The sequence below is a fragment of the Hakea prostrata genome, chromosome 3, assembly GCF_041222555.1.
Source record: "Hakea prostrata isolate BN-2017 chromosome 3, UWA_Hpros_2, whole genome shotgun sequence".
Taxonomy (NCBI): domain Eukaryota; kingdom Viridiplantae; phylum Streptophyta; class Magnoliopsida; order Proteales; family Proteaceae; genus Hakea; species Hakea prostrata.
Genome location: NC_142602.1, coordinates 59,604,129 through 59,629,452, shown reverse-complemented (window position 1 = coordinate 59,629,452; position 25,324 = coordinate 59,604,129). Strand labels below are relative to the sequence as shown.

The following is a 25,324-nucleotide window of genomic DNA, read 5'->3' as shown; positions in this document are numbered from 1 at the left end:
TTTTAATGACCTCGAACCTAAATCATTATTTCACTCATTTCAACATCGAGCGTGGCTCCTCTGCCTCCTCCTTGGCTTGGGTGTGATCTTCTACAGAATCATTGTCTCTCTTCTCTAATCTCTTCTCCGGTATGTTCTCTCACTCTCTCTCTAATCTACTCCTCCCCATCTTGTTCTTGCTCTGGTTCGTGAGAGGTGCTGCCCTTGCCCACCTCTTCTCGCTCTCTTGGGTTGATTCCTCTCTTCATTCCTTCCATGCTATGTTTCTTATACTTGATATTCTTGCTTTCTTATTTTGATTTCCTCTTCATGGCATGAGTTCATATTCTTAATCTGTTTTCTTTGCAATGGTCTGATTATATGTTAGTAATTGTTTATATTTTGCTGCTCATCATTCTATTGATTAAATTCCTAGTTCTCTTGCATTTCTTGATTCCATTGAAGCATGATTCTTGCGTTTACACCTGACCTCTTGGGGGTTTTCAATCCGCCTTGGATCATGTTAATTCTTTCTCGTGTCTCCTGCTCTGTTCTTGCATCCCTTCGTTTCATTCGTCCAGCCCGGCCCATTTTGGCCACCCTCCCTTTTTGTCCAGCTCTCTTGGTCTACTGTTGTCGATACCATCCCCTGTATCCCCGGTTCTGTCATACTTTTGCCCGTTTTGATCCTTCGTCTCCGTTGTTTTGATTTCTTCTCTAATCCTTCATATATGTTTGTTTAGGGTTTTAGACTATTTGGACCATTCTCTTGTGCTTCGGATCATCTTCTTCACATTTGGGTGGTGGTTTTGCCATTCTGGCTGTTGCTTTTCCTGCTGTTGGTAACTTAGTGACTTAACTTATTAATTGATTTTAGACATCATATGACTCTGTAGTTACCTTATGCGTCACCATGCTTAATTCTTGATTTATCATGTTTACTTATTCTTGTCATTTATTTATATCTGTATTATGAGATGTTTGCATGTTTTCATATGATAATGTATTGTTGATATGTATGGATGGTGCATGTGTTGCTTAGGTATGTTTGGGTTGGGGAGTGCCCTCGGTCTTCGTCCTTGGCTCGGGGGTAGTATGGGATGTTCTCCGGTGCCCATCGCGCTTTCTGGTCTTGGTGACTACTGGACTTGTCTAGTGTTGGCTGGATGCCCTGTCTTCGCCCGTCGGGGGCTTGAGCCGCGCCCGTGGTGTGTGTGGTTTGTGGGCGCTCAGCCGGTCCCTCCGTGGATGCTTTGCATTGCGGATCCCGGGGGGCCTTTTTGGTGGGTTGCTGGCTGACTTGGGCTCCGGGCCTCGCCGGTGAAATGATCCGTGAGGGGACGTGAGAGCTTCCCGTTTACCATTTGTGGATGACCAATAGGGTTGATGAGTCCGGTGAGTAATATCCGTGACTCTAGTGTGAAGGATACCGGAAAGGATCCCGAGAGGGGAGGAATGGACGTATCTCGGACCGACATGATATGACTAGTAGATGACTTGCATTGGGCTAGGCTTTACTTTGACATGCGCCAATACTTAGACCAAATGGTGATGTGTGAGAGTTGTGACCGAAACCCCCAACCATGGATTTGTCCGAGAGGGATGCGGACCCAACTTCCCCCGGTGATGAGTGGCTGGACTACCTAAAGGTATGGTGCTATGACTTAAAGCATGTCTACCATAGAGACCAGCATACTTAGAGTTAGAATCATATTTGCATCTTATGTCTCATATCATCTGCATCGTTCATGATTGATATCATATGGCTTATGTATTATGGAATAACTTTCCTTGCTGAGTTCTTTTGAACTCACTCCTTTTGCAACATATTTTGTTAGACTTTTCTGCGGTACTCCTCTGTTGACGGCCGACACTTTGAGGACTAAGTTGGTGACTCATACCACTTTGGCTACGGTGACTACATCGGTGAAGGCTATCGGTTCAAGACTCATATTTGTCGGGTAGATCCGGCCCGGCTTAGTTTCTTCGATTATGTTATTGAGGAGACATTGTATAGTTAGAAGAACGAACTTAGTTGCTTACCTTTTATTTTCTTTCTTTGGAGATTTGGTTGTAACCTTTACCTTATTTCGATCTACCTTCCGCACGTTGTCTTTTGATTTGGTACTTGTTATTCGACTCGTGTTCGTTGTGATCCTTCTGTGATCATTTCTTAACTTTTATTATTAGATTACTTGAATACTATAAATTGTTCTTGCTTTTGATTATATTATTGTGATAAGTGGATATGATCGTTCCTAAACCTGGATCTGTTGGGTGTGGATCACTCCCGGTAGCCGATAGGGTCCCCCGGGTGGTTTAGGCGGGATGTGACACTAACTCTATATATGCTAGTCTTTATGGTAGACATGCTTTTAAATCATAGCACCATACTTCTTTGGGTAGGTCTCAAATCACTCTTCCCTCAACCATTCCGGTATCTTGGGTTCTTCGATGGTAATTGGGTCATGCATCCCTCGGGACAATCCATGGCTGGGGTTTAAGTCACCACTCTCTCACATCACCATTGGTACAAGTATTGGCGCATGTTACGGTAAAACCTAGCCCAATGCAAGTCATCTACTTAGTCGTATCATGTCAGATCCGGATACTTCCCCTATGGCTACAACCAACTTGGTTCGGTATCCTTCACACTAGAGTCACGTATCCTATGGCTAAAACCAACTTTACACACTCATCAACCCTATTGGTCATCCACAAATAGTAGACGGGAAGCTCTCACGTCCTCTCACGGGTTGGTTACCAATCTTGAGCGCCCGTGAGCCCAAGTCTAGCTATTTGCAACCCTTCTAATAAATGGCATCAACGAGTATCTGTAATGCGATTTATGTCCTCTCACGGGTTGGTTACCGGTCTTGAGCATCCATAAAACCACATTACTACCACGGGTTGTTCGGTCTCAATACCCTTCCGATTCGGGTCTAATACAACAAGGACATCCTAGCCAACACCTCTAGACAAGTCCTATATATATGACATCCAATAATCCGGGAAAGCGTCAATGGGCATCTTTAGAAGACATCCCATACTATTCCCTCCGATGTCCAAGGATAGAAATGTCAATAGGACATTCCCTAATCCCAAATCATACTTATCCAATCACATTCTCAATTTCATCATATCATACATAAATGATACTTCATCATATTGAAAGATAAGTCATAACATCACATGATCAATCATACATGTAATTGATAAGAATGAACAATCATGATAAACAATAAAAATATAAACACGGTACTACTGTCTCAAGTACAAACAATAGTCATATGATGTTCAAATACAAACAAAGAAGCTAAGCCTACTAAGTTGCCAACATCAATGTAAGTTTCACATAGTCTATGCATTTATGGTGATAACGTCCTTATCTTGAGTCGAGATGAAGATAATCCAATGATCACAAGAGAATGATCCAAAGATAGTACTTAGACCCTAGACAAACATAGATGAAAGATTAGAAAAGAAATCGGGAAAATCGGAGGTCAAACGGGTCAAATTGGCAAAGTACACAATGCAGCCATCAATTGGTTGACTGACTTGGTCGACTGACCCAGTCGACCAAGTGAATAGTGCGGGGCTAAATAGTGGATTTTGATCCGAAACCTAACTTCCGGAGCTCAGATCAATCCAAAATTTGGAGGGATTGTTAGTAACAGTATAAGAACACTATCTAGCAAGTAATTAGCATAATCCAATGGTCTAAATAGGAATCCCCAAATTGAAACCCTAGGTTCTATATACTAGAATCATAGTTTTCAAATGAAATCAAATGCAATTGCAAGGGAAACTAGGGAATTAGCTAGGGGAATTGATATGCAATAGATTAGGATCAAATGCTAGCATAGAATCAGACTTAGTATACTTCACAAATCAGTTTAGGACAAGAAGACAAGTTGCTATGAAGAAAAACATAGAAATGTATAGACAAGAATCAACATGAGAGCATAGCATAGGTAGAAATGGAAGGGACTTATGCATTAGCAAGGAAAGAACACATGAAGAGGTGGTTGCAAGGTTGCAGCACCAACTTCATGGTTTCAATGGCAAGTAAGAGAAGGGATTAGAGTAGAATAGAGAGTAAGAGAAATCATACCTTAGAGATGATTTTGAGGATGAGAGGCAATGATTGGCAATGATTGATGCAATATTCCTTCACCACTACCAAGAGAATATCTTGGGAAGCTCTCCCCTCGTTCTCAAGAGTCCAAATGAGTAGAATAGGGTTCAAGTCACAAGGTTCATTTAAGTAGAGAGTGGAATATCCAAAAAGCATCGAATTCTCATATTTGGGAATCCTTTGGTCGACTGGCTTGGTCGACTGGCCCAGTCGACCAAGCTAGTACAACAAGCTTGATACAAGGAATTGAAAGGCTAGAACAACTCAAATTCAAGTGGGTTTTCTCCTACAATCAACAAGTCTAGATTAGAGTATTACCTTTGAATCAAGTCCGGAAGCACATTAGGTACTTCAACTAAACTTCCCCTATTCTAGGTGCAGCTTCTCACCGAACACTGACAGTGCATCCAAGTAAAGGGCACCATCGTCAATGTCCATGGGCTCGGAATCAAACACCAAGTCTTCAACTAAGAGGGCCCATGAATCTCTTCTTCCTCCACTCCGAGACTTCGGACCTACAAACATCAACGATTCTAGGTCAAGGTCAGGGTTAAGATAGAGCTGGATTTCACAGATGTGACAGATAGAAAGAAATATGTCATATGATGAGACATATATTCTACTATTGTTTGATATAGGTGAACTTGTTAACTGAATCAAGGATTAATGGCAAATTTTGTGATTGAAGTTCCATGGCCATATCAATTTATTGTAATAGAGTAATTAATCTAACCCAAGTGGGAGATTGTTAGGTTTATCCTAAGCAATATATGGGCTTGGATTAATTACTGGGGTTAATAATTGACGGGGGTCTCAACACATCGGGCCGATGCACTACCATTAGGTTGGACATAGGCCAAACCAGTCTATTGAAGAAGTGGACTAGGGTTTGGGAGAAGTGGACTAGGGTTTGGGATTGCTATTATAAATAGCTATGATGGGGTCCCTCCAATCCCTTAAGTTCTTTTATTCTCTTCTCTCTCCACAAGAAAGAGGTATGGTTGAAAAGACGAGGAGATTGGAGAAGGCTTCGTCACTCTGCAGATTTGGCATTCAAGGTTTATATTAATCTTCTTCAACATACGTCTAGTGTAAGGTATGTCTAATACTTTCTAAATATCATATCGTGTTCTAGTTCTTGCATGGTTCTTAATTGATTAGGGTTTTGGGGAAAACCCTAGAAGTTCTAATAGTAGTTTCTCGAACCAAACTCCATTATCAAGTTTTCGCATGTTCTTCTTCCTATTTGTTACATTTGCTTGGTTCGATCACAATGTTTACCACTTCGGTCACATCAAGAAGGCAGAATAGTAGTGGTATTTAATCAATAAAGGATTGTATGGAGAATACAAATAAGGGAAGCCTTCTTGTTTCTAAAAAGAAATTTATTGTGCAAATTCCAAATATAATAGCATGTCACGATCAAAACAATAATAAGGAGTTGTATGGCAATGTTTTTGTTTCATTTTCCTGATTAAGAAATAGTGTTTTCTCTTTATATGCATTTTCATTGTTTCAGTGCGCTGAAATCATGTATGGTTACACAAAAAAAAAAACAAATGAATGAAATAGGAAAGAAACTATTGAATTTTTAGAGTTTCAAAAAAATAGGAGGTTATGTTTTGATGTCTAAAAAGCAATAATGCCCCTACACCTTTTTAAGAGAAATGTTATCTTTGTGAGAGACATCGTCTGGTGTTTCTCAAAGTGGGCTCAAAACTTTATTAAAGCGGCGGTTTATTTTAAAAATGAAAATAAACAATACAAGAAACAAACCGGATTACACATACATGATTTTTGTTGTTTCTATTCAAAAAATGCATAGAAACACAAAAAGAAGAAACATGAACATTTCCATATAAGCACTTAAAAACCAGTACATATAGTAACTTTTTGTTCCATTTACCACCAAAGAATTAGTTTGTTGGCAATGACCAATGCCTTTTAGTGAAGAGGTCAAGGTTCAATGATGCTTCCTATGATACATGTCATAGCTCCTCTTGAAAATATATAAAGTCACCAGTTCCACCCCCCCCCCCCCCCCCCCACAAAAAAAAAAAAAGTTTTCATTTTTGAGACCATGCATGGTCATGTAGGTGTATATTCTATATTTAAATAAAACCCAAAATCTTTGATAAAAAAATACAATCTAAAATGACCCTCCACCCCCTATAAAACATAATGTATAGAAGGAATATCCCCATCTCCTGTCCATTTTGTGTTGAGTTAAACTATTTCTCAGAAAACATTGCTTATTTTGGAAGAATAATCATAAATGAATGTAAATGTCATCACTGATCACGAATCAGAATAGATAAGATATTCCATCAACTAAATAATGTGATGTAAAGGTGAGTTAGTCATCTCAGCTACCACTTAATAGTGTATTCCATCAAATAGCAAAGAGCCTTGAACTTTCACTAATAATATCGCCACCAACTTCCATTGTTAGGTAAATAATGAAGGTTTTGCTGACATCAAACTTTGAATCTGGAAATATTTATTTCCATTTCTTATCTCCACGCCTGGGGTTTAACCATCTAAGGCTTATAGTAAGCTGTGATGCAATCATATGGCTGGAAAACACTAGAGGAACTGCTATTTATTATATATATATATAGGCATTAGATTGACACCAGTTGTGGTTTGTGCAGGAAATTCAGCATTGCCCGACAACACCTTTTCACTTTGTTGTTGAAGTATTGAAGTGATGAAGATGACTCCTTCCGTGTTGTTTATAGCCTGCACTTGTTCTCTACTGCTAGCTTCTTTGGTTTCGTCCAGTGTGGTGGAGCACACCTTGATAGTAATCATGCAGACCTTATAACACCTTTTCTGCTTTCATTTTTCTTTTCTGTTTTCTACTCTTCGAGATTTCGAAGCATTAATTTTGAGATTCTGGATGCTTTTACGTCCATCTTCTCGGATGGGTCTCCTCTCAAGTGCAAGTACAGAGATTGAAATGTCTCCAAACACACGTGTGCATCTATGCTGGTCATCCAAACAACATGAATGACTGATGAGCTCTAGCTGTTCATCACTGTTGCAGTTTCGTGTCAATGTGTTAACTATTTCTTTATCAACTTTCTACTAGCAGTTGCAGAGTTTAGACTTAACACTGTAGAGAGACAGAGAGAGAGAGAGAGCCCAATCATGGGAGGGTAGTTTGGTCAACTCAAGAGGTTAAGCATCATTGGCCTAAACCCTCTGATCCGAACATGCAAGGAGAGGGGGTGGGGGAAGAGTGGGTAGATGTATATAGCTTCCTATTTTAGTAGTTTCCTTTCAATAATTAAGGGACGTGCGTCCTTTTCTATATGGTATCTATGCATTATAGAATTGAAATTTGAAAGAGAGCAGGTGTTTGGCAATACTCCCTTTTCATTTTTTATTTTTTTATTTTTTCATTAGATACTTATTTGTGTTTGAAATTTGAGCCCTTACCAACTCCCTCTTTAATTTTATATTTTTTCATAACAAATTGAATTAATTATCAGGTTAAGAATCGGAAACTACGTAGACTCTGCACCGAACAGGAGGTTACATTGGTGAATGGAAGCTTGCCTGGGCCGGTGATACGTGTTAGAGATGGTGACTCACTTATTGTTCATGTCATCAACCAGTCACCCGTCAATATTTCTCTTCACTGGTAAGAAAAACAATGCATGACACTACTTACAGAGGCTATTTGATAATCAACTAGTGTTTCTTGCTTTGAAAATAAAGATTTTTGTCCAGTACCATTTGATAAACAAGTTATCTTTCTTATTATTTTGGAAATAGTGATTTGTATGATAATGTCCCTGGATTTTTTTTTTTCAATAAGAACAAAGCAACCCAAATCAATCCTATTGGTTGGTTGTTTATTTATTTTATTTATTTTTTTTTTTTCAATTTTTGAAACAAAGTAGTGTTTTGACACAAATTTGAGCCTGCTTTGAAGCCCCAGATTGGTGTTTTTTCACACAAAAAATGATTTTCTTAAAAAGGCAGAGATACACTATATTCTAGCCGAGAATTTTGTGTCCTTTAGACATAACCTCACATTGTATTCTAGCGAAGAATTTGTGTCTTTTTGACATAAACTACTATTTGAGACCTTATAAACTTAAAGTTTCATCCTTGTTTCATTCGTTTTTTTGTTATAGAAAGGGTTTTTTCCCCTGTATGACCATATGTGATTTCAGCACCCAAATATCAAAAGAAATAGTGAAAATGCATAAGAACAGAAAAAAAAATGTTCCCATCTAAAAACAGAGAAATGAGAAACAGTGAATATGCCAATTTTATATATCAAGAAGCAACTTCGACAAATTCTGTTTGTTTCAAACTTCGACAAATTCTGTTTGCTGAAACAAAAAGTGAAAGTTATGATGGTCATTTGCCATCTAAAGATACCACATGATACTTTCACAATGCTTAAAGCTTAAAATTTGAAAACGTTTTCAAAAGTAAATTTTATCAAACGCTTTCGAAAGTGTTTCTTATGATAAAAGAACAGAAAAAAATGTACAAACGGATCCTTTATTTCTTTCTTTCGCTTGTATTGCTGGAATTTTGAGAGATGAACTATTATGTACCATGCAGGCATGGATTGTTTCAAAGACGAAGTGGATGGGCAGATGGAGCAGCATATGTTACCCAGTGTCCCCTGATTCCTGGAAGTAAATACACCTACAGGTTCAACATCACTGATCAACGAGGAACTCTTTGGTGGCATTCTCACAGAGCCATGAGCAGAGCCACAGTTTATGGGGCCTTCATCATCCACCCAAAGCCAGGCCAAAATTACCCATTTCCAAAGCCGGACAAGGAGGTTCCACTTGTATTTGGTTAGTTATCTCTCTTTCACTTCCCCACTTCAATACATGTTTGAGAACATAGGTTGACTGGCAGGTGTGTCAATCAAAACAAGTCAACTTTGAGTAAATTAAGTTTTCTCACTTGTGTGAGTACCTGTATTTGATTCCTTTCCCTTATTTAATTTATCCTAGTCCTTAGATTAAAATATTACATGTGGTTGAATCCTATAACTTATTGAGGACTTATTAGGAGAGCTTGTCTAAAGAGATGATTCATACCTGTTACACTGACTTAAATCATAATTAGACTTGTATGAGTGGCAAAGTGAGTGATTTTGGAACAACCAGCCTAGTAACACAAGTTTTTTTCATAGTGACTTTGACACGCTCTGAGCCCAAAAAAGGCTTCGGCTCAAGATTTTGGCCTTGCGAGCAAGCCATGGCTAAGGACAAGCATGGAATCAGTGTCTATCACACCTTACTCATCCTTGATTCTCTGGTCCTGATTTAGGCCTTGAACCCAAACAGACATGAAATCAACTTATAAAAAATTGAAAAAGGAATCATTGCCCAAATGCCACTTGTTTTAGGGTTTATGCTATTCACATTCGTATTTCCTTCTAGTTTAGAAAAATTGATTTTTTGTATCAAATTTATTATGGCCTGGATCAATCAGGGACAGTGACAAAACCAACTTGTCTCAATCGGTCCAAGTAGGGACAATTAGACAGAATTGGCCTTAGCTTGACTCATCAGGATTCATGGTTACACAAGAACGTTAGTCTAGGAGTCAAAGCTAGGGCAGAAAGGAATTTATCTAAAAGCATCATGGCTAGGATTGGGTTTTGAAAAGCCAACCCACCTCGCCCATTTTGCAGCCCTAAGGGTTCGTCTGTTACTCATCAGTTGAATTTGTACAGTAATTTTTCCAATCCCATATTTTATACTCAGCTTTGCTTGTTCACCGCAGGGGAGTGGTGGAATGGCAACATTACTGCCATCGATAATCAAGGTCTCCTCACAGGTCTTGGACCTAACCTTTCTGATGCTTTCACCATAAATGGCAAACCTGGAGATCTCTACCCATGTCCTAAAAAAGGTTTGGTTTTCTCTTATCATATATTGAAATCGGTTTCCTTTTTAATCTACTCCTCTCCCTTAATAACTTCATTCTCTTCCTCTTTGAATCTGAAACCAGATACCTTTAAACTGAAGGTGAAACCTGACAACGTCTACCTTCTCCGCCTCGTCAACGCTGCAGTCAACAATCAATTGTTCTTCAAGATTGCAAACCATAATTTAACAGTAGTCGGCATTGATGCCCTCTACACCCAACCATATCACACTGATGTTGTGGTTATCGCCCCGGGCCAAACGGTAGATGTTCTCTTGATTGCCAATAGAACACCCAAGAATTACTACATGGCTATTCAACCCTACGCCAGCTCTGCGGTTCCTTTCGATAACACAACTGCAACTGCAATCATGGAATACGAAGGTGCAACTCCATCAACCACACCAGAGATGCCAATCCTTCCATCTTTCAATGACACACCAACTGCTCACAAGTTCTATAGTAACCTAACCAGCCCTTTTCGCCAGGTGAAGGATCTATCATAAATCAAGATTTCGTTTTAGATGTTATTTCAAAATCAAGATTTAGTTTTAGAGTAATTTTTTGAATCAACAATTCTTATTATCATTTTCTAACATTTTTCATTTGTGTTTGGTATCTATTTTAAATCCTATTTTTTTACTTAAAAGAATAGAACAACTAAGAATCTATAATAAAAATCATTCTATTCATTTTTATGCAAGTACTTAAAATCCAAGTGCAATTTGAGATATAATAGTGATCTACATACATTATTTTTGCAAAAACTCTATTGTTTCTCTATTCTCTCACTTCTAGACCTTAATAATTTATTCTTAATTTTTTATTATTATTTATTATAATAATTTATTCAGGACAAAATTTATTAAAACACTTTTTAATGTTTGACAAGAAAGAAAAAAATTTATATTCATTTATTTTAAATAGGCAAAATGAAGAATGAGAGCAGATACCAAAGAGACCTTTATTTAGGGGACTTTTTGTTGTGTTTCGGAGATTTATGTTTTCACATGCGACCCTTTCAAAGATTGGTTTTGAATTTTTTTTTTCTTATTAATAAATTGATCCTTTACTCAAAAATAGGTGGAGGATCTACCGTTACAAGTGGACGAGAGACTCTTCATAGCTATCGGCATGAGTATATCACCTTGTGGACTTGCAGGAAATGCAACTTGTCTGGGAATAAATGGAACCAGATTCTCAGCCAACATGAACCTATTGTCTTTTCAATTGCCTACAAGTATGTCCATCTTGCAGGCGCATTGGTCAGGTGCCCAGAAGGGGGTTTTCACTGCAGATTTCCCAAACCGTCCACTTCTGACTTTCGACTTCACCAATGCCAATAACACCTTCAACCAAGCATTCATGGTTGCTTCCAAGTCAACACGAGTGAAGAAGATACCATTTAATTCATCAGTAGAGATTGTGTTTCAGAATACAATTATCATGGGGGTGGAGAATCACCCAATACATTTGCATGGTTATGATTTCTATGTGTTGGCTATGGGGTTTGGGAACTACAACCCTGTACAAGATTCTAAGAAGTTCAATTTGTTTAATCCACAGAAGCGTAACACAGTTGCCGTGCCTGCTGGAGGTTGGGCTGTCATCAGATTTCAAGCTGATAATCCAGGTGATTAGATTAGTTATTTTCTGTTAATCTTAATTATACAGCGAATTAATCACACTCTAACCTCTCCTGCTCAACTGCTCTACAGGTGCATGGATTATGCACTGCCACCTAGAAACGCATCTTGCATGGGGCCTGGCTACAGTCTTGGTTGTTGAAGAGGGACCAACCCCGTTCTATCAACTTCCTCCCCCACCTTCTGATTATCCTCAATGTTAGAAACTGTTATCTTTGTACTTCATTTTCCAATTGTTCTATAGAAGTGATTTGGGTCCTTCTAGATTTATTCTTGGTGAGTAGATAAGTTTGGGAAAAATCTTGGCCTGGAGAGTCAGCAACAGCAGGTGAGGATTGATGGACAAGTACAGTTAAGACTCAGGGTCTTTGTACTATAATATATACTATGAGAAGAGATTCTTTGGTTACCCTTCAATGTCAAAAATGTATTATCTTTTTTCCTTTTCATAAACAAAGAGAAAGTAAAGTCTTCTTTTGAGTGCTCTGGTTATGTATTCATAGGTATTATTAGAATGAACACCAAGAAATCATGAACAGAAACTGAAACAAAACAAAGGAAGATTTAATGTGGTTACAAAAATGAGGTGTGCTAAGTTCACGGACGAAGAAGAACTTTCAATATGTAGAAAGAAGATATGTAGATCTCAACCCAAATCGTCAAAACTGCGCTACAAAACTATCACTTAAACCGTAAGACGAAAATCCAAATCTCATAATGACCTAACAAGAAAACATAGGGTACATTTTTATAGACCTTTAAACAGGTGAATGGGTTGACCCATCAAGTTGGGTCGTACCGTACTTCGGAGCTATGTCCCTGCACCCCCACCATAAACCGAGATCGGTGATGGGCCAAGCCCTCTATTTCCATTATAGATTCTCACAAACTGAATCATTCAAGTTGCCCACTGATAATGATAAAATAATAGTAAACCGGGTTCAACCACGATCGGGCCAAGGATCTCAATCGAGACTGGTTCAAGGATACACGAGCGTGTCATGAATAGAAACTGAACTGACTTCGAAAGAGGGGGCAAAAACCCTATGATCGGATGGTCATGAAGGAGAACTATGAATGAATTTAGTGATCGAGAATAAGAGATAAACCCTATATAAACTAAAGTATCACTCAAATCAAAGGTATTTGTATTGTTTCTGTTATACAACCTTGGGTGAATAGGTTGCAAATAGTGGACTTGCCTAATTTTTCGATTTAATTGCAAATACAAAGTAAATTGTGTATTTCAATAATAATTAAATTATACAATCAATCCACAAGACAAGTATTTATAATGAATCGACTTTACAAGTCTACATCCACTCCTCTCTTGGCCTCAAGAAAGTATTCCACTAGTGATTCTCTTTCAATACAATGGATAGAGATCAAACTCTTTACAATCTATGTTTACTAGGACAAGAGCACCCTTTACAATCTTTGTTCTAAGTAGGGCAAGAGCACCCTCTACCGATTCTAATCAACCTATACTAGAATTGAACAATCAATACATTTTGAAGAAGTGGAGGATATTACCTAACAAGGGGAGTGACACTTTACCCCTAGTGTGAATGTGATGCAATGAGGAATGTATGCTCAAGGTATGAAATGCACCACCAAGAAGTCCCAATGGCCTTCAATAACTCCAAGTGTGAAACCCAGCCCTAACCTAACCTTGACCTTGACCCGGAAACCCGGTTGTTTTTTGGTCCGAAGACCCGGAGTAAAGGAAGAAGCCAACTATGGGCCATCTCAGTAGAAGACATGGTGTTTGACTCTGAACCCATGGATGTTGATGATGGAGTTCCATACTTGGAAGTCTGTGCAGATCTGGAAGGAAAGCTGCAGCTTGAAGAAGATGAGATTAGTTGAAGGACTTGGAGTGTTATCTGACTTGGTTTGAAGGCATTTCTACACACTAGGTATGTCACTTGATGTGTGTGCAAAAGCTCATGAGGTTTGGACTTGAGTTGGGCCTCAATTTTCCTATTTTGGCCTTGCTGACCTGATTGGTCGACTCATTGGTCGACTGGGCCAGTCGACCAAGTAGTCGACCAACTGTGTGTTAAATCCGAGAAAATCCAATTTTAAGGTTTTTCACTTATATTTAAACCCTACTTCGTGTTTCTTAGTTACGGCTGCCTCCTAAACACTTTGTGAACGTGGGAAGACCTTTCCAAAACTCTTTCCGGTGATTTCGAAGATTCCTCTGCAGATCTGAAGCCTCTCATCTCTAATCTAACAATTCAAGGTTAGTATCTCTTCTGAATTTTAAATTATTCTTTCTTCGATCTTGTTCTTGATTGAGATCAGGAAGAAGATGTTGCATTCTTGCAACCATCTATTCCATGATCTCATTCTATTCTTTGAGATCTATGATCATCATCGTGATCTTAACGCTAACCCTTGTATGATCTTTTTGGAACCTTTGGTAACCTCCCATGAGAGGGTAACCACGTGAGTTATATTTATGTTAATCTAAACTCTTTTCCAATGATTTTATTGTTAGCAATTATTCCCTTTCATCTTGTAACCCTAGCCTTTTCATGAAAGCCATAAGGTTGAAACCCTAGTTTATTGGTTCAAATCAAGAACCCATCTCTTGACCTTGACTTGATGATTTTACCTTCCCATATAGTTCTAATACGTTCTAGGAAGTTCCCCTTCAAATTTCGGATCAATCCAACTTCAAACGAAGAAGTTATGACCAATCTAGTTTCTGCAATTCAATACTAACTCGGTTGGTCGACTGCTTGGTCGACTGGGTCAGTAGACCAAGCACTCGACCAATGAAGGCAGTAGCTTCGTTTTTCGCTCAGTTTGATTCGTTTGCTCTCTGATCTTTTAGGTATCTTTCCTAATGTTGTATCTATGATTGTTAGGGGTTTATTTGCTAAGTTTGGAGTTACTCTCATTGATCTTTGGATTATCTTCAGCGATAATCAAGGTAAGGACAGTTATTTCATAACAACATAGATCGCATACTCTCTAGTTTCTACTTTAAGAAACTCTGAGTTTATTTACTGTTCTTGTATTTTATACTTTTGATGTACTACTGTAAGTACTGTAGCACTTTACTTATGCTTTCTTTTTCATTATTCAAGCTTATATGAATTGCTTATTACTATATTGTTTAATGATTAGATCATGCTTTTATATTCTCTTTTATATGATGAGTTGTTGATTGTGTATGTCATGACTGATCTGAGAATGTGTTTGTTTAAGTATGGTTTGGGATTGGGAAGTGTCCTTTTGACACTTTTGTCCTTGGACATTATCGTAAATAGTATGGGATGTTTCCGGGGTTGCCCATTGACGCTTTCCCGAATCATTGGGTGTCATACCTAGGACTGTCTAGCAGTGTTTGGCTAGGATGTCCCCATCATATCAGACTAGATTCGGAAGGGAATTGAGACCGAACGACCTGTGGCAACAGTGGGGATTCACGGGCCCTCAAGACCGGTAACCAACCGGTGAAAGGACGGGAATCACATTGTGGGGGCCATTTATTGGAGGGTTGCATATGGATAGACTTGGGCTCATAGGCGCTCAAGACCGGTAACCAACCCGGTGAGAGGACATGAGAGCTTCCCGTTTACCATATGTGGATAACCAATAGGGTTGATGAGTCCATAGTCTGGGACTATTAGGACTCTAGTGTGAAGGATACCGGAAAGGATCGTCAGGGACGAGGAATGGACGTATCTGGAACTGAGTTGATGTGACTGAGTAGATGACTTGCATTGGGCTAGGCTTAACCCTGACATGCGCCAGTACTTAGACCAATGGTGATGTGAGAGAGCGGTGACTTAACCCCCAACCATGGAATGTCCCGAGGGATGCCGGACCCATTACCAACCAATGATGAGTGATTTGAGACCTACCCAAAGAAGTATGGTGTATTGACTTAAAGCATGTCTGCCAATAGAGACCAACATACATAGAGTTTAGATGCATACATACATTATCTGTTTCATACTGCATTGCATCTTGTTATGTTCTGCCGCATGTTATTTATGTTGTTATGAGTTAACTTGCCTTACTGAGTTCAATCGAACTCACTCCTTTTTGTGCAATCTTTTTGTTAGACTATTCTACAGGTACTGACTACTATGAATGACAGTACAATGAAGCGCAAGCCGAAGAAGCGTACTACACGCAAGGTGTTGGCAACATGAAGATAACCCTGATGATCCCTCGAGTGATCAAGTTGCATACTACGATTAGACGTAATGTAGAGATGGAACATCTATGTTGGATTGATGAAGTCCACTACTTTGAAGATGTCATCTATAGGATAGAAAACTCATAGTTTTGTTTGATTTTCTTTCCTTACTTTTCTTTAGAATCATTGTAATTCTTTTTAGACTTATGTACTACATTCCGCTGTATCTGTGGAGTGAGTTTCCGCCTCACTCTATTTCTTTTGATGTGATTACATCTGGTATCATTTCCGCTCTCTGATTATATTGATTATTCATTTCCTGATTTGAATCTTTTGTTTATAATATTAAAACCCTGATTATTTCCTGTTTATGATTATGTTATTGTATACGTGGGAGGATGATTTCCTCGATACTTGATCTTCGGGGTTGTGGATCACACTCCCGGGTATGCCAGTTAGGGTACCGGCTGGGGGGATGTGACACCAAGTTTGACTCCAATGAGCTTTCTTGACAACCTTGGAATGTCCTTCAAAGTTTGATGGAGTTGGAAGGCAAGTATTCAATGTTAATTCATCAAATGATAGCTTTGAGAGTTATGAGGGAGTAATAGTTCAGTAGACAAGGTAGAAACTCTCAAATGGGGGTGGTTGGGCTTATAAAGAAGTCATTCAATTGTTTGGCCCAACCTCCCAACAGATATAAAATTTTAGTGAAATTTTACTCCAGACAGAGCTCCGTCTCAAATTTTATCCGTGAAAATATAGCCATTAGGCTTAAGTCAAGACTAGACGGACGACCATATGGTCGACAGGTTGTCCGTCTGCAACATAGTGGTCTAGTCAAGTTTGGGACTTGGACATGGCTTGGGTTTTTGGTCTTTTTAGTCAACCCTAAGCCTCCTACACTTTCTTAATATGTCCTAGGTCAGTCTAGTGACATGATATGCATATAATTACATGTGATTACATATGAGTGCTATGTGAAAGTGTCCTAGTCCTAAGTTCATCTAAGTCTTGATCTTGACTTGATCTTCGCATCTTCTTATGCTTTGAACTTGATATTCATCTTGACTTTGATTCTTTGTCTAAGATTGTTGATCTTGACTTGGGCTTAAGCATCCAATGAGTTTGGTCCAATGAGTTGGAATTGGTCCACTTTAGTGATGAGCTGGACAATCACAACTTAATGTAGACATTAGTCATTTGTGTTTGTTATCATCAAAACTAATGGAGGCTGATGTGGCAATCCTGACATGGCATTTCCCAATAGTTTCCCTACATTATCATTATTCAGTTAAGCTCTGCAATTAGCAAGAGCTCTGTGGTGACCCGTTATTGACTTAGCCTTCAGAGGTGGCTTCCCGACCATTGAGTCGGCCCACTTCTAACTTTATTTTGCAGGTATGCATTTGAGGATTAAAGAATTTTTGGACACATCATTTGGCGCCGTCTGTGGGAAATTCTTCAAAAAGTCATGGTAGACACCAGATCTATGATTCAAAGGCATCAAAATCAGAATTTTCAACCTCCTTTAGTTGAAAATCTTGCTCCTCTTGAGGGAATCATTTTGTGAAGGTGTACAACACGAAGAAGAAGAAATAGCCGGAGGAGCCCGTTTGAATGATTCAAATGGAGAGATCCAAATGATTCAGTCATTCAGAAGCAGATGAATCAAAGCCAGCGATAGATGAATCAAATGCAAATTCAGTTTCTAGAGATGCAGACAATGCTCCAAACGATGGCCAGCAGCTTGGGAGCCCTAAGGAACCCGAATCTCCACAATCGAGAGGAGGATTGAAGGCAAACTCAATGGACGGAAATGAGAAATTCCCTAGTAAGAGGACTTTCTCCTCAGAGGGAAGGAAACCCGACCGAGGACCAAAACTTCCGTCAACCTTTGGAAAGGAAGCAAGGCCTGCAGGAGACACAAGGAGAACTGTGGTATAAGAAGGACAGGTGAGTTACTGTCACATCCACCCAGCCGGTACCCTACCTGGCATACCCGAGTGTGTGATCCACAGTCCCAAAGATTAGTATTGAGGAAATCAACCTCCCACATTCACAATAATGTAATCAAGAACAAGACTGAATCAAGGTTATCAATGTTAATTAATAGATCAAAGCAAAGTAACGAAATAACATCAGAGTGCGAAAATGATACCAAATGTCAAATGTCAAAGTGAGGCGGAATCTCACTCCACGAGTATAGCAGAAAGTAGTTCAAATGTCAAAAGAAGATTACAACCGGTTCTATAAGAAAAGAAAGAAAGAAATAATCAAACTAAGCTAGAGTCTATTATACTTTATAAAGAACGTCTTCATAAACATAGACTTCAGATATTAAGCTCGACGTTCCCACTCCACAAGTAGGGCTAATCATGGTATGTAACATGATCACTTGAGGGATCATCATCAATATCTTCATAACTGCCAACACCTTGCGTGTAGTACGCTTCTTCAGCTTGCGCCTCCTCATATTGGCCTTCATAGTCATCTATACCTGTAGAATAACCTAATAAAAGATATTTGTAAGAAAGGAGTGGGTTCAAGAGAACTCAGCAAGGCAAGTCATTCCATAATAACATAAACAACATGATAGCAGAAACATAGCATGATGCAATATGATATGAGACAGACAATGCATGTATGAGTCTAACTCTATGTATGCTGGTCTCGATAGGTAGACATGCTTTAAGTCATAACACCATACTTCTTTGGGAAGGTCATTCACTCTCCCTCAACCATCTTGGTATCTTGGATTCTGCCGGTGGTAGTTGGGTCTTGCATCCCTCTCGGACATTCCATGGCTGGGGTTTTGGTCACCTCTCTCTCACATCACCATTGGTCTAAGTATTAGCACATGTCAGGGTAAAGCCTAGCCAAATGCGAGTCATCTACTTGGTTATATCAACTCATATCCAAATACGTCCATTCCTCACTCCGGGCGATCCTTTCCGGTATCCTTCATACTAGAGTCAGCGTATCCTATGGCTACAACCAACTCAGACTACGGACTCATTAACCCTATTGGTCATCCACAAATAATAGACATGAAGCTCTCATGTCCTCTCACTGGTTGGCTACCGATCTTGAAAGCCCATGAGCCCAAGTCTACTGAAAGCGACCCTACCAATGAATGGCCTCTGACGAGTATCCACATAGCGATTTATGTCCTCTCATGGATTGGTTACATGTCTTGAGCGCCCATAAACCCCCATTGCTACCATGGGTTACTCGGTCTCAATACCCTTCCGAATCGGGTATGATATAACAGGGAATTCTAGCCAAACACTACTAAACAAATCCTAGGTATGGCAACCAATAATTCGCGAAAGTGTCAAAGGGCACCATCGGAAATATCCCATACTATTTCTGTGAAATCCAACCCAAACCTAGCCTACACACCCTATCTGTTTTGGGTGAAGAAGGACTTGTTTAATGTTTGACCTTGAAGTTGGACCTTAAGTACAGTGTTGTTACCCTTGGAAAGTCCTAGGAAGTCAAGTCAGACCTCACCCTTAGAGTAGATCCGAAGACCCTAAGTGAAGGAATAAGTCTTTGTGGGCCATCTCAAAACCCATGGATATTGATGATGGTGCTTCCTTATTGAAACCTTACTTGATTTGGAGTTGAACTGAAGAAGAACTTGGTTGATGGGCCTAAAGCCTAGTTGGACCTAGTTTGAAGACATCCCTCCATACTAGGTAAGTAGTATGATGTGTTGAAATAAGCCCATCCAAAGTTATTGAAGTCTGGACCTTCATTTCCCTGTTTTGGGCTTACTGACATGGTTGGTTGATTGATTGGTCAATTGGCCAATCGACCAACCAATTGACCAACAGGGTTATTTTGGTCTTTAACTGAAATCCTCGCAATTTAGGGACTTCTTATGCTATTTAAAGGGGGGAACTCCATGTTTTTCACTCACAATTAGTTCTAAGCCTCTGGAGAACATGGGAAGAACCCTAGAACCTCTCCTCCAAAGCCAATGATGATCCTCAAGCATCCATTCGAGTTTCTTCATCAGTTCTTCTTCTAAAAGGTTAGTAATTGATTTGTTTCTTCTTTGATTCATTCTTTCTTCTATACTTCTGATCTTTTGATTATGAGAAAGGTATTACACTACTATAATGACCTCTTCTCTGATTCTATTAGCCCTAGAGTGAATCCCCCAATTCACTCTATGTTTGAAACCATCTGGTGATGTTCTTGTTTCTTGCCTATTCTTTCTTTCTTAGAGTGAATTCCCCAATTCACTCTATGTTCTTGAAGTTCTTGAAACCATATGGTGATGTTCTTGTTTCTTGATGTTATTGATTCTTGATCTTACCAAAATCCTTGATTACTCCCTTGTATTGTTTTTCCTACAAAGTTTATGGTTGTGGGAAGATCTCATACCATTACCATTACCTTCCCTTGTGTCCTCATGATTGAGGAGTTGATCCCTAATGTTTCTTAGACAATTGGAAACCATTATATGAAGAGATTTTGGGAGGAAACCCTTGGGTAACCCTCATAAGAGAATATCCAAATTGGGTAACCCTCATGAGAGAGTATCCAATTGGGAACCCTATTATTTCTAATCCTCCCCAATTGCATTCTTGATATTGAATTGCTAAGTAAATTATTCCCTTTCACTTTGTGAACCTACCTTGGGTTATCTTGAGAACCAATCTAGGGGAACCTTCATGAGATGATATTTAATTGAAAACCCTAATCTTTTGCTAATTTTTGGGTCCTCCCCAAATCTTTCCAAAGAAATGGTTTTGTACTTTTTTATTCCCTAGGGTGAATCTTTATTCACCCTAGCCTTTCCATGAGAGCCTTGGACTATATGTGATGAAACCCTAATTCTTATGACTCAATCAAGAACCCATATTTTGACCATGACTTGGATATCTTGACATTCTTGGATAGTCCTAATATGTTTTAGGATGCTCCCTTTCGAATTTCAGACCAATCGGACTTCAAACGAAGAAGTTATGATCAAATTAGGGTTTGCAGCCCCGTACTGTTCCATTGGTCGACTGGTTGGTCGACTGGGTATGTAGACCAACCAATCGACCAACATAGACAGTAGCCTCAAATCTGCTTTGTTTGCTTCCGTTTGACTCCTAATCTTCTAGGTCTTATTTCTAATCATTATTATTGTCACGCCCTCCCAGCCGGTACCCTATCTGGCATACCCGAGAGTGTGATCCACAGCCCAAAGATCAGGTATCGAGTGATCAACCTCCCACATAAACAATAACATAATCATGAACAATCATAATAAAAGTGCGGAAGATAAACCATAGATCCAATAAAGAAAGAATGAATCATAAATGAATCAGAATAATAGATATAATCAGAGTGTCAAACAGATAAGTAAAGTGAGGCAAAAATCCCACTTTACAACCAGCGGAAAAGTAGCTCTTAAAAGAATAAACTAGACAAAATCTAATCCCAGTAGCAAGTACACTGGGTAACTAAATTGTTCTCCACTTTATAGACAACATCCTTATAAGTGTAAATCTCATAAATGGCACAAGGACGCTTCCACTCAATGGTCGGACTAAGCATCGTACGGAGCATAACCACTCGCGGGACCTTCAGTGTAATTGTGGTAACCGCAATCACCTTCCTGGAGATATGCCTCTTCGACTTGCGCTTCTTCATAGGGACCGTCATAGTACTCGGTACTGCAGGATAGTCTAACAAACATTGTACAATAAAGGAATGAGTTTCAAAGAAACTCAAGAAGGCGCTTAAAATCCATAATAACATAAATGGCAGGATTCCGAACAAACATAAATGCAATATGATATGAGACAAGCAATGAATGAATGAATCTAACTCTATGTATGCTGGTCTCTATTGGCAGACATGCTTTAAGTCATAGCACCGTACTTCTTTAGGAAAGTCCACTCACATCCTCAACCATTTAAGATATCTTGGATTCTCTCACGGATCATTTCACCGGTCTTGAGCAGCCGATTGGTAATGGGTCCTTCATCCCTCAGGACAAACCTTGGCAGGGGGTTAAGTCAACACACTCTCTCACAACCATTCGGTATAAGTACTAGCGCATGTCGTGGTAAAACCTAGCCAAATGCAAGTCTTCTACTTAGTTACATCAAGTCGATCCGGATACTTCCATTCCTCGTCCCCGACGATCCTTTCCGGTATCCTTCACACTAGAGTCCTCATAGTCCCTGACTACGGACTCATCAACCCTATTGATCATCCACATATGGTAAACGGGAAGCTCTCACGTCCTCTCACGGGTTGGTTACCGGTCTTAAGCGTCCGTGAGCCCAAGTCTAACCATATGCAACCCTACCAATAAATGGCCCCCACAATGTGATTCCTGTCCTCTCACGGGTTGGTTACCGGTCTTGAGCGCCCATGAATCCCCATTGCTACCACGGGTCGTTCGGTCTCAATACCCCTCCGATTAGGGTCCGACATAAACAGGACATCCTAGCCAAACACTACTAGACAATCCTAGATATGTCATCCAACAGTTTAGGAAGGTGTCCAGAGGGCATCTCCGGAAACATCCCATAATATTCCCGTAGTAGTCCAAGGACAGAAGTGTCGAAAGGACACCTCTCCTTTCCAAACCATACTTAAGCATACACATGCATCAATTCATATCATCACATATATGGTAACCTCATATATGGAAAGAAATCAATAATTGCAATCACCTTGTATATAATTGGTAAGTAAATCATACATGAGTCAATTCAATATGAATAAGTAATGCTATTGTAATCAAAGTTATGCAACAGTAGTATATCATTGTAAGAATCTAATTTAGGAATCATATCTATGATATTCAGATATAGAAACTAGATTCATGCTATCTATGTAATTAAGGAAATAACCATCCTTACCTTTTATAACTCGCAAAGGAATCCTAAGAAATCAAGTAAGATCTTGGCAAACTTGAGAAGAATGTCCTAAACAAGTATATACAACATATTAGGAAAGATCCCTAACAGAAAAGATACCAAAACATCCAACAAAGACCAATTCTGGAGTTGCTGTACTCATTGGTCGAGTGGATTGGTCGATCGCCCTGATCGACCAATCGGCCAATCAGATCGACCAATCAGTCGACCAATGCAGACAGTAGCCTAGAAAAACAGAGTTTTAAGATATGAAATCCGAATTTGGTGGTTCAAAAGGGTACTAATCAAGGGGTAAACTACATCAGCAGTATTCCAACATATAGGGTACCTCAAAACACCAATCAAATCAAGATATCAAGATCCAAATTAGGAAACAAAAAGTTACCATAATTAGATCAACCATGGATCTTGATGAATTCGAAATAGAAATCAAAGACAAGAACAATAGGAGGATGGATCATTGCTTCAGGTAATGGTATCATGAAAACATACTTAGATCTTCAAGGAACAAGGCTTAGAAGCATAAATCTAAATTAGGAAATAAAACCTACCATATATGTAACTACCATGCTTCATGAAGAACACATAGTATGGTAGAAGAGAACAACTAGAGATTGATAGATCATGGATCATGGAAAGAAAACACAAGAACTAACTACTAACATGATCAACATAGAAGATCCAAAGAGATCGGAATTCAAATCAGATGTTTAACAAGATTAGATCATGGTTTGATCATGATTCCTTCAAAAGCTTGCAATGATCATGGTTAAGATCATTGTTCTAGCCTCAAATCCTTAGGATGATCATGAGAACATGTTCAGAGATGTTTGCAACAGAGAATGCAGCATCTCTTCTACTGTCTCAACTCAAAAAGGAAAGAAAAACAAAGATGGAGGAGAAGAAGAGAGAGTAGACATACCTTTTGATGCAAAAAGAAGAGTTTCGACGAAGATCCGTCAAGAAAACACCAAGGATGTAAGGGAGATGACTTGCAGAGGTCTTTGGTTCGCTCCGAGAGTTTGGAGGCAGCAAATACGAAGTGGACTCGAGATTGGACTTAAATAGAGCAAGAACAACCTAATTGCCAAAGACAAGACTCATTGGTCGAGTGGATTGGTCGATCGGCCCGATCGACCAATCGATCGACCAATGCCGACAAAGAAGACCAAAACAGGGAATTGAAGGCCCAGATCAAATCCAATCCTAAAGGGGTTTTGCACACAAGTCAAGTGACTTACCTAATGGGTAGAAATGCCTTCAAACCAAGATAGAGAGCACTCCAAGTCCATCAACTAATCAGATCTTCATCAGGATTCAGTTTCCATAAATAGAACTTCATCATCAACTTTCATGGATTCAAAGCCAGACACCAAGTCCTCTACTGGGATGGCCCAAAGCTGACTTCTTACTTTACTTCGGGTCACCGGACCTACAAATAACAAGGTTTCCGGGTCAAGGTTAGGGCTGGGTTTTACATTCTCCCCCCTTAAAGAAATTTCGTCCTCGAAATTGAAAGCGTACTGTGCTTCCAAGGAGGTAAGGAAACTTCTCCTTCATGTCTTCTTCCTTCTCCCAAGAAGCTTCTTCAGGGTGCGATTCACCGGTGCGACTGCTTGTCCTTCCTATCCAAGATCTCGGCCGGTTCTTCATCATAGGTCAAATCAGCACTAAGTCCTTCAGGGCTTGCAGCAAAATGTGTTCCGGATTCTCTATGTATTTTCGGAGCATCGAAATATGAAACACATTGTGAACACCAGCAAGAGGCGGAGGTAATGCTAATCGATACGCAACAGGTCCAACCTTTTCCAAAATCTCGAAAGGTCCAATGTAACGAGGGCTAAGCTTTCCCTTAACATTGAATCTCATCACACCCTTCATTGGTGAAACCTTCGGAAAGACTTTCTCTCCAACTTGAAATTCCAAATCGGTCCTTCTCTTATCAAGCATAAGATTTCTTTCTTGATTGGGCAAACTTAATCCTTTCTCTTATCATATCTACCATAGCACTCGTAGCTTCAATTATCTCAGACCTAAGACTTTTCTTTCACCTCGACTCACCCAAGACAAAGGTGTCCTACAAGTACTGCCATACAAAGCCTTGAATGGAGCCATGCCTATTGTTGCTTGATAACCGTTGTTATAGGCAAACTCAACCAAAGCTAGGTGTTCATCCCAATTACCACCCATATCCACCACACAAGATCCGAGCATGTCTTCCAATGTCTGAATTGTCCGCTCGGATTGTCCATCGACCGTGGATAATGAGCTGTACTCAAGTTCAATTGGGTTCCCAAGGCCTTCTCGCAAACTATTCCAAAACCTTGAGGTGAACCTGGGATCACGATCCGAAACAATACTCAATGGCACACCATGCACGAACTACATTATCCACATAAAGCCTTGCTAGCTTATCCAGAGTATGAGTGATCTTCATAGGAATGAAATGGGCTGATTTGGTCAACCTATCAACAATCACCCACACAGTGTCATTGCCTTTACTTGTCCGAGGCAAACTAGTCACAAAGTCCATGGAGATATCCTCCCACTTCCAACTAGGAATAGGAAGAGGCTGAAGTAATCC

General features: G+C 39.5%; 1 protein-coding gene across 1 annotated transcript; it reads left to right on the top strand.

Annotated features, from left to right (window-relative positions):
- The first annotated feature begins 6,737 nt into the window (after window positions 1-6,737).
- On the top strand, window positions 6,738-12,188 carry LOC149022631 (laccase-7-like). The gene is made up of 7 exons (XM_089150642.1): window positions 6,738-6,923; window positions 7,615-7,766; window positions 8,705-8,949; window positions 9,890-10,018; window positions 10,118-10,521; window positions 11,117-11,666; window positions 11,752-12,188. Exons 1-7 carry the CDS (start codon window positions 6,828-6,830, stop codon window positions 11,880-11,882), a joined length of 1,707 nt encoding a protein of 568 aa, XP_089006768.1. The 5' UTR covers window positions 6,738-6,827; the 3' UTR covers window positions 11,883-12,188.
- Window positions 12,189-25,324: the final 13,136 nt, after the last annotated feature.

What these genes read in the sequence shown, in the direction of transcription:
- LOC149022631 (XM_089150642.1), top strand. Translation starts at nt 6,828, where the DNA reads ATGAAGATGACTCCTTCCGTGTTGTTTATAGCCTGCACTTGTTCTCTA. An exon ending in CTACCCATGTCCTAAAAAAG is followed by an intron (nt 10,019 to 10,117) that starts GTTTGGTTTTCT and finishes ATCTGAAACCAG; the next exon opens with ATACCTTTAAACTGAAGGTG. An exon ending in ATTTCAAGCTGATAATCCAG is followed by an intron (nt 11,667 to 11,751) that starts GTGATTAGATTA and finishes ACTGCTCTACAG; the next exon opens with GTGCATGGATTATGCACTGC.